This window comes from Melanostigma gelatinosum (genome assembly GCF_949748355.1).
Source record: "Melanostigma gelatinosum genome assembly, chromosome: 15".
Lineage (NCBI taxonomy): Eukaryota > Metazoa > Chordata > Actinopteri > Perciformes > Zoarcidae > Melanostigma > Melanostigma gelatinosum.
The window spans coordinates 25,610,252-25,619,712 of NC_136648.1; the positions used below are offsets into that span (position 1 = coordinate 25,610,252).

At 47.1% G+C, this 9,461-nt stretch overlaps 1 protein-coding gene across 3 annotated transcripts in view; it reads right to left on the reverse strand.

Annotated features, from left to right (window-relative positions):
- The window catches only part of agla (amylo-alpha-1, 6-glucosidase, 4-alpha-glucanotransferase a), a 63,724-nt gene continuing 54,263 nt past the window's right edge, over positions 1-9,461 (reverse strand). For all 3 annotated transcript variants that reach the window (XM_079285243.1, XM_079285244.1, XM_079285242.1), the window contains 13 exons: positions 9,428-9,461; positions 9,133-9,308; positions 8,422-8,524; positions 6,345-6,468; positions 6,016-6,117; positions 5,812-5,923; positions 5,405-5,540; positions 5,138-5,250; positions 4,474-4,685; positions 4,149-4,246; positions 3,885-3,972; positions 2,865-2,998; positions 1-2,790 (listed from right to left, as the gene is read on the reverse strand). The exon at positions 9,428-9,461 is cut by the window's right edge and continues 100 nt beyond it. In XM_079285243.1, the coding sequence (XP_079141369.1) occupies positions 2,673-2,790; positions 2,865-2,998; positions 3,885-3,972; positions 4,149-4,246; positions 4,474-4,685; positions 5,138-5,250; positions 5,405-5,540; positions 5,812-5,923; positions 6,016-6,117; positions 6,345-6,468; positions 8,422-8,524; positions 9,133-9,308; positions 9,428-9,461 (1,550 nt within the window). In that variant the 3' untranslated portion in view covers positions 1-2,672. The remainder of the gene's footprint in view (positions 2,791-2,864; positions 2,999-3,884; positions 3,973-4,148; positions 4,247-4,473; positions 4,686-5,137; positions 5,251-5,404; positions 5,541-5,811; positions 5,924-6,015; positions 6,118-6,344; positions 6,469-8,421; positions 8,525-9,132; positions 9,309-9,427) is intronic.

A 9,461-nucleotide genomic window follows, 5' to 3' on the forward strand; every position in this document is an offset into this window, starting at 1 on the left:
TGAGAGGAGGAAAGATTTTATTCAGCATTGCTTTGTTATAGCAGCTGTACCACTACGCACACAGAGAAGACAGCATTACACAGACACAGAAAAGACAGCGTTGCGTCACAGATACAGAGAAGACAGCGTCGCGTCACAGATACAGAGACGACAGCGTCACAGATACAGAGAAGACAGCGTCACAGACACAGAGAAGACAACGTCGCGTCACAGATACAGAGAAGACAGCGTAGCGTCACAGATACAGAGAAGACAGCGTCACAGACACAGAGAAGACAACGTCGCGTCACAGATACAGAGAAGACAGCGTAGCGTCACAGATACAGAGAAGACAGCGTCACAGACACAGAGAAGACAACGTCGCGTCACAGATACAGAGAAGACAGCGTCGCGTCACAGATACAGAGAAGACAGCGTCGCGTCACAGATACAGAGAAGACAGCGTCGCGTCACAGATACAGAGAAGACAGCGTAGCGTCACAGATACAGAGAAGACAGCGTCACAGATACAGAGAAGACAGCGTTGCGTCACAGATACAGAGAAGACAGCGTCACAGACACAGAGAAGACAGCGTCGCGTCACAGATACAGAGAAGACAGCGTCACAGATACAGAGAAGACAGCGTTGCGTCACAGATACAGAGAAGACAGCGTCACAGATACAGAGAAGACAGCGTTGCGTCACAGATACAGAGAAGACAGCGTCACAGACACAGAGAAGACAACGTCGCGTCACAGATACAGAGAAGACAGCGTCACAGATACAGAGAAGACAACGTCGCGTCACAGATACAGAGAAGACAGCGTCACAGACACAGAGAAGACAACGTCGCGTCACAGATACAGAGAAGACAGCGTCACAGATACAGAGAAGACAACGTCGCGTCACAGATACAGAGAAGACAACGTCGCGTCACAGACACAGAGAAGACAGCGTCGCGTCACAGATACAGAGAAGACAGCGTCACAGACACAGAGAAGACAGCGTTACACACAGACACATGCACGTCACAGAGGAAGGCATGTACATCCTTTATCCAGTAGATCCTTTCATACGCTTTAATAAAACTAACATACAGCTTCAGTTCACAGCGCTGTGTGCTGCTCTACATGGACGGTACTATTGGAGAGATGTGATGTCACTCTGTTGAATCAGCCATCACACACACATGCTGGTTCTCATCGGCCCTGCTGGCAAACAACACCAGTAGAACCCTCAGTGGTAACAGCTGCTCTGTGATGTTGTAATTGTGTTGAATACCTTTAATGAGTGCGATCGCTTGGTTCAGAGCATTGATGTTACACTTCAACAGAGAAACAGCAGCTCAGCTTCAGTAGGATCTGTCAGCGCCCAGTGAGGACTTCATGTGTTGTGAGGAGATGCTCTGCTGTTCTACAACACCAGGGCTAGAGCAGTGACACTGGACCAACATCTCCAAGAGTTACAGACACACAGTGAGGAACAGCTGCTCACTGTGGCCCTCGTTTGATGCTCATTAACGTCTACAGCGCTAACACATCTACAGCATGCTGAGTCAGGAAACTGCTCTACAAACACATTGCACAACATTAATACACACTTGAATTATATATTATTTATCCACATCATAAGGCTTGAAGGGAAAATGTGTTGAAATGGGTAAGCGGTGGTCTCTCTCTCTCTCTCTCTCTATTGTAAAGCCGTGTGAGGAGGATTTGTCATGTGATTTTAGATTGAATTGAAAGTAGAAAGTCTGGTGAATGCAGACTTTCAACTGAAGGAGTTTTCAGCTCATTTGACCAGCGGCAGAATACAGAAGACAAACTGTCCCGTCGTACAAAGACGGACATCCTCAGCCACATGCTTTGTAGATTGTTCAGGTCAAGGATATGGAAAGTATTGTTGAGACAGTCGACTTTAGTTTACCAGCAGTGAACATTGAAGAACACCATCACACATCAGCTCAGGAGCTGCTACAAGTTGTAAATGATGGTGTGTGATCATGGAGCGTAAAGATGAGCCTTCTATACCAGCTCATCAGTCCAGGGCATCCCTCTGCTTTAAGGCTGCTGAAGTCTAATCCACAGCACATCTATGACTGAGGGGTTGGCTCCTCCAGCTCTCTACATAGCGCAGTGGTGGTGGCTGATGCTCGTGCATCTGTGAATGTTTGTAACTTGGTGGGCACGATCAGAGACGTGACTCACAAATCGCACTATTCACAAGTGCAAGGACAACACACACAAGGCCAGCGTGTGTTTGAGACGCTGTATAAACAGGAGGTTACATCACACACCTCATCCTCTGCTCAGCAACACATCACTCCACATCTTTACATCACTAATGGCCGTTTTCTGATCTGAATTTGGAGTTTAGCAGCGCGAACTTGCAGACATTCCCAAAGGTGGAGACCTGCTGGTTCACAGACTAAAGGCTGGCAGAGCTCTTTATTGTGAGTGAGGATAGTTGGAGGCTGGCGGTGCAGGATCACACCTCCGGTTCTGTCAGATATCATTGTGAATACGTGAATCACTATCAACCACAACAACAGTGAAGTGCATCTGAGCACCGGCAGCTCAGTGGTTCTGTGTGGTTCTACTCAAAGCTAGCGATGTGTTAATGACCTTCTTCTTCAGTGGAACTGCAGCCGATGAGTTCTGCTTCAGAGTAAGACTGCATCACATCAGGGGGTCTAGAGGTCATAGAGGATCTCCAGAACCGTGGCAAGGGACCAGGCCTGGGTCTCACAGCTGAACGAGCAGTACTGGCCATTCTCATTGGTCAGCTCTGGCAGACCCTTCCATGAAGACCTAAGAAGGCACAACACAGCAACAGTGAAAAGGCTTTTCTCCATGTGTTGATGTTGTGATGTGACCCGTCCTACCTCTCCAGGTGGGTGTAATGTCGGGACAGGACGCTCTTCACCAGCGTGGCTGTTCTAGCGTACGTTTCTTCTCCCAGCTTCTTGGCAAAGTAGAGCTTAGCTCGCAGGAAGTAGCCGACCGGCCACAGCCACTCCTACACACACAAGAGGACGTCATGAGCAGTGGGAGAGTTGAGATATGATGATGGTGCTGCACCAACATTAAGAGGCACATCCTGTCAGCACCATGTCAGGAACACACACCTTTAAACGCTCACCTCCATATCTTTCAACACGGATCCTATTTTCTTTGGTTTTGTGTTTAAGTGACTTTTGGGTCCATATTGAGAGAGAACGCTGCAGAATACAATGTAATGTAGAGTTTGTAGTGCTACTAAGGAAGGTAAAGAAAAGCACGTCCAGTAATCTGAGCCTCTAGCAGCGGTTACATTGCAGCCCTTTACATGTTATCCCTCAATACTGGACCAACTCAAGAACCCCCATTCGTCACAACTAGGACCGCTGCCTCGCTGTGTCATGTTGCACTTTACATCCACGTCTGTCCAACATGTCAGAACCAGTGTCCAGTAGGACGGCTGCTGAATCACAGAAATATGAACAAATAGATCTGCACACCAAATTGCTCCCGTTTATGGATTTATCTGCTGGAACATTTGGAGCAGCAGGCTCGTCATCACTTCATCCTTTCATACCAGAAAACATCTTTGTAAAATTGTCATAACTAGCACATCAGTTCTTGAGTTATGGTTGTGAGGTTACAGTGACCTTTGAACTCCAAAGTCTAATCAGTTCATGAGTGAGTCCAGTTGGAGGTTTTGAAGAGAATACCTCGAGGCGTTCCTGAGATATCACCCAAACACACGTGCTGTTCTATGAATACATCTGTAGCATGTCATTGTTGAACAGCTGACTATAAACTACAGTTGAAGTTGACGATGTATGCTATTTGTGACTTCAGCTAGCTGATCCTGGTCGTCTAGAACAAAGAGAAACTCTTCTTGTGATTATTCTGTCACTCACTGGTCCTTGGTGGTAGTTGAAGCCTTTCGCCAGGTTGTAGTTGTCGTTGTCCAGAGCGTTGTCATAGACCCCACAGTACACCATGTCACTAGGACAACACAAACACGACATCAGTACGAGACAGGACATAGAAAGAGAAGAAGTGCTGAACCTGTCATTCAGCATTCCTTTAAGCTACTTTTACATTTACAAGCAGGAATGAAGGCAGTCCTTCTACCACGGCTTTCAAAAGAATTCTTGAGAGTATGAAGGTATGTATATTACTCCGGGTCAAGTGTCTTCATTCCCAGCGGTCCCAGGAGTTTCGCCTCAGCCACCTCCAGAGCCTCCCAGGCTCTTTCCACTGTGAACAGCTCTGGAGACTTTAAACACAGAGACGATCGAGTCACTCAACAGACCTGTTGGCCAACTGGCAAGGTGCCTTCAGTCGATAAATGTGCACAAGCAATATTAGGCTGAAGGTTCTGAATAGTGTGCGAGATTAGACCGTGGACAGACAGACAAATGCACGCATGATCTCCCCACAGGCTTATGCCTGATGCCCATGAATGAAGTTACAGATTATTCAGGTGTCAGCATGTCTCCTTACCACCACCATGGCAACAGTGAAGTTGGGTCTCAGCTGGTAGTCACACCAGGGGCTGGAGGCTCCATAGCTGTCCTTATAGATGCCTTTCTTGTGCACCAGGTCAGGATGCTGTTCATTGGGATCATGTGGGTTGCCAGACACCCAGTAACCTGCCTCAAAGGACTGCTGGAGCTGCTGGTTCCACTGGGAGTACGAGATGAACACTTCTTTACCTGGAACACAACGGAAAGGGTTCATTACACATCGGTGCTGTAGTTCAGAATGAGTGCAGGAGACCTTTCTGTATCTGAAGATAAATGGGAAATGGACTGTACTTGTATGGTGCTTTACTCTGTCAACAGCATGTCAACCTTCACACGTTCACGCACAAATAAACATGTTTACAACCTGGTAAATAAATGTTTCCCAATTTTGCTTGTGACAACTGGAAGGTTTGAAATTTGCATTCAACTAGCGCTGTTGCGTCACCCAGGACCGCCACAGCTCCACTGAAGAGCCACCTCTTGGCCCATCTTTAGGGTTAGAGATGGCGACGGCCGGAGCTTCACAAGGCTCTTAACAAACAAGACTACGTTGGTATCTCATACAGTCTGGGATCTTGGCAAAGAACACGTCTACATGCAGACTGAGCCACAGCTGCCCATTGAGTCAGAGTGCGTCATACCATCTCGCTGTACTTTGGCTCCATCGTAAGGGAACAGTCCTTTGGCATGTAGCTCCACAACCCAGCGAACAGCTGACTTACTGAGACCAACTATTTCCACTGCGGCTCCATCTCTGGACACAGAAGGTGACACAGACAACAAATTCTATTCAATTATTTTCCAACATTAAAAAAGCATCATAAAATAGTGAAAAACAAACACTGGATGACGTAGAACTGAGGAAAACATTGGAACAGCAATGGCTGTGTGTGGTCAGTGTGTGTTACCTTGGAGTAGCAGGCATGCCTTTGTTCTTCGCTTTGTCACTCTCTCCCATTTTGTCCATCCATGTGCCACAGTTAAAGCGGTTTCCTCCCGTCACGAAACCTGTGGCTGGATCCACCGCAGCAAACACGTTGAACCCTGGAAAGAAAGGCAGGAGCTCCGCAATACTGAGGTTGGTGTTTAAGGACAGTTCGGGAAGCTTCTGTGTTAACTTCCCCCTGTGGCATTGCATTATCGCTTCCAACTGGAATAGAGTGTGGATTGGGAAAAGTGCATTCATGGGATACTAGACTCATGCTGAGCCTAACTTGTAGTGAGAATGGAAGCACAAGAGTGTTTGTTCAAATGTTATAGGTCTGCAGCTTCCCGCTCAAGTGGAACACGGAGGGCATCATACACACTGTCCTACCTTCATCTCTCATGTGCATGTCTATTTTGGGTCCAGCATTTCTCTCTCTGTAGGAAATTCCCTCTAGGTGGCGCTGCAGAGCCTCCTGGATCACATCATACAGAGGCTGATCCTGCAACACACACACATGAATATATACCGTGTGTGTGTGTGAGAGAGAGAGAGAGAGAGAGAGAGAGAGAGAGTGTGTAATGTTCTACATACCACCTCTCCAGGTGTCATCGGCTCACAGTCATCAGTAGGGTACATACGTGTGACAGGACAGTGAAGGATTTCATGGCCTTGAGGAACGTGGGTCGCATAGTCCTGAGAACAGTAAGAATAACTAAGCAACAAAGTCAAACATGATATTAGCTCATACATCGATGCAAAAATGCATAACTTTCCATCACTGTTTATTTGAGTTATTAGGTTAATGAACACAGCCACACTGCTACTCCTCTAGCTGATGTTAGGGTAGAGTTGGGTTAAATGTATCGACGCTCCTTTAAATTGACTCTGACATGACTTTCTAAATGACAGCGTCCTCATACCTGGACGCACTGCAGCCACCACCACACAGCATCGCGGCAGTTGTATCTCGCACAGCGACCCTCACCCAGCAGGTTGGGGATCAAACCGTGACGCAACGTTCCCGCAAAGGCCAGGATGATGTTACTACGGAGACCGGAGGACAGAATGGTTCATGGTAGTGTTCAGTTACAGAAGGGCAGGCCGCCACAGCAGCTTTAAATAAGACACAAACGTAAATGTAGAGTCTCCCAGAGAGGACACACACACACTGTACGTACCGAGCCTCAGAGAGTGTGTGTGTACCCCCAGTTAGTACACACACACACACACACTGTACGTACCGAGCCTCAGTGTGTGTGTGTGTGTGTGTACCCCCAGTTAGTACACACACACATGCACACTGTACGTACCGAGCCTCAGAATGTGTGTACCCCCAGTTAGTACACACACACATGCACACTGTACGTACCGAGCCTCAGAGTGTGTGTGTGTGTGTGTACCCCCAGTTAGTACAGACACACACACTGTACGTACCGAGCCTCAGTGTGTGTGTGTGTGTGTGTACCCCCAGTTAGTACACACACACTGTACATACTGTGATGGGAAAATATGTCAGTCTACTGTTTTAGGGTTAAGGAATGTGAGGTTTAGAAGAGCAGGCACTAAACCTTGTGTTTTCTAAATGATTCTCGTAAATTTCGGATCCAGGGGTCTTGTTGTTATGTTATCTTGCTATCTGTTATCCTGTGCATTGGTTTCTGTCTTCAAAGACGGCGACACACAGATGTCTAGATTACGGTACTTCCTGATGAGCATCAGGAAGAGCATGACCCTCTTTAGGTATTTATGATGGGTGACGATTCACAGGCTTATTCCGTCTCTGCATACTGTGACTTAACTCTTTGACCAGTTCACAGTGACATCAAAGGATGCATCTGGCTGGGTGTATCCATGGTTTATTGTGGGGCAAACTGATAACAAAGGGATTTGTAAACAGGCTTTAAAAGCACCTTCAGGGTATCGTAAAGACAGGACACTGTGCTTCAAAGGAAAACATCTGCCTTGACTGGTTTCCTTCTTTTGTTTATTCTTGTTTGCGAACCAAGGTGACAGCATGCTGGCTGAGAATAAAGGTCCAGGCATTTGAATGTGTCATCAGAGCACCTCTCGCAGATGACGGTGATGTGTCTGTGAGATTCTGTGAAATTGACTATTACAACTTTGATCGTTCATCCAGACTCTGTTTCATTTGACATTGATTTGTTAACACTTTGACACTCTTCTCCCGACTATTCATAGAAATATTCCACAACAATTCCGAGCCTCAGAGTGTGTGTGTGTGTGTGTGTGTGTACCCCTGGTTAGTACACACACACACACACACACAGTACGTACCGAGCCTCAGTGTGTGTGTGTGTGTGCCCCCAGTTAGTACACACACATGCACACTGTACGTACCGAGCCTCAGAGTGTGCGTGTGTGTGTGTACCCCCAGTTAGTACGTACGTACACACACACACACACACACACACACACACACACACACACGCATTGTACGTACCGAGCCTCAGGGTGTGTGTGTGTGTGTACCCCCAGTTAGTACACACACACATGCACACTGTACGTACCGAGCCTCAGAGTGTGTGTGTGTGTGTGTGTGTGTGTACCCCCAGTCAGTACACACATGCACACTGTACGTACCGAGCCTCAGAGTGTGTGTGTGTGTGTGTGTACCCCCAGTTAGTACACACACTGTACGTACTGAGCCTCAGAGTGTGTGTGTGTGTACCCCCAGTTAGTACACACACATGCATACTGTACGTACCGAGCCTCAGTGTGTGTGTGTGTGTGTGTACCCCCAGTTAGTACACACATGCATACTGTACGTACCGAGCCTCAGTGTGTGTGTGTGTGTGTGTACCCCCAGTTAGTACACACACATGCATACTGTACGTACCGAGCCTCAGTGTGTGTGTGTGTGTGTGCGAATACCCCCAGTTAGTACACACACATGCATACTGTACGTACCGAGCCTCAGTGTGTGTGTGTGTGTGCGTGTACCCCCAGTTAGTACACACACATGCATACTGTACGTACCGAGCCTCAGTGTGTCTTCCAGTGAGCAGCATCAGTCCTCTGAGAGCGATGAACGTGTCTCTGCCCCAGCAACGGAAAATCCCAGAAGAGAAATGAGGAAGACCTAAAGAACATCAGTTATTGCATCAGTAGGTTCAGCCAAGGCCCATCCACCTACTCATCAAATATTATACATAACTGTTGAGTAACTGCCCTGTACACAGAATCTGGTGAATCCGTGTTAAGGACTCCTACTCTGTGAAGAGAGTGTAGATAAGTTCTTTCATTTTTCCCATTTTGCAACTGGCCACTTAGCTAGCTAAGGTTAGCTAGCTAAGGTTAGCTAGCTAAGGTTAGCTAGCTAAGGTTAGCTAGCTAAGGTTAGCTTGCTAATTCCAACATGTTGACAATTGTGTCTGATATCAAGCAACTGATAACAGACAGTCCCTTACATGGCATACCGCTATCTTCCAAGCTACAGGAGCTGTCATACGGACGTGGGAGTGATTATATCTCTCACCCCATGCCCACTGTTTAGCATTAGTCCAAAGTGTGCAGTGGTAAGACTTAGAACAGGCCTGGGGATGAAGCTACTCTTTAATTCCATCTACATCTCACACTGCTGATTAGAAAATATGAAATAATAAATGCATTCTTCAAGTTTAAACTTTCAGTTGACATAGTCTTAATTTCATCCCCAGAGCCACCATTAAGCAACTGTTGCTAGGCTACCTGCAGCCAATGAGACGCAGCACTGCTCCTTCTGGCCTGTGATGGGACTGATGCGATAGGGAACGTCCTCCATTTGTGTGGAAAGGGGAGGGAGGGCGGGTAACTGTCCGACACCACACATCTGAACTGAACCCAGCGCCAGGTAACGAACAAAGCTGGAGCCACTCTGGATGAAGCTGTTTGGAAAAGGAGACAAGAAGTGTGCTGGTTCACAATTTCACTTAATGCAACAAGTCAGTCAGTAAAATTCATAGTTTAGATTTGAATTTCAGATCTGAAGAAAGCTGTTTCCTACCTGGACATGAGTTTGTAAGTTGCGTCCAGGGCGG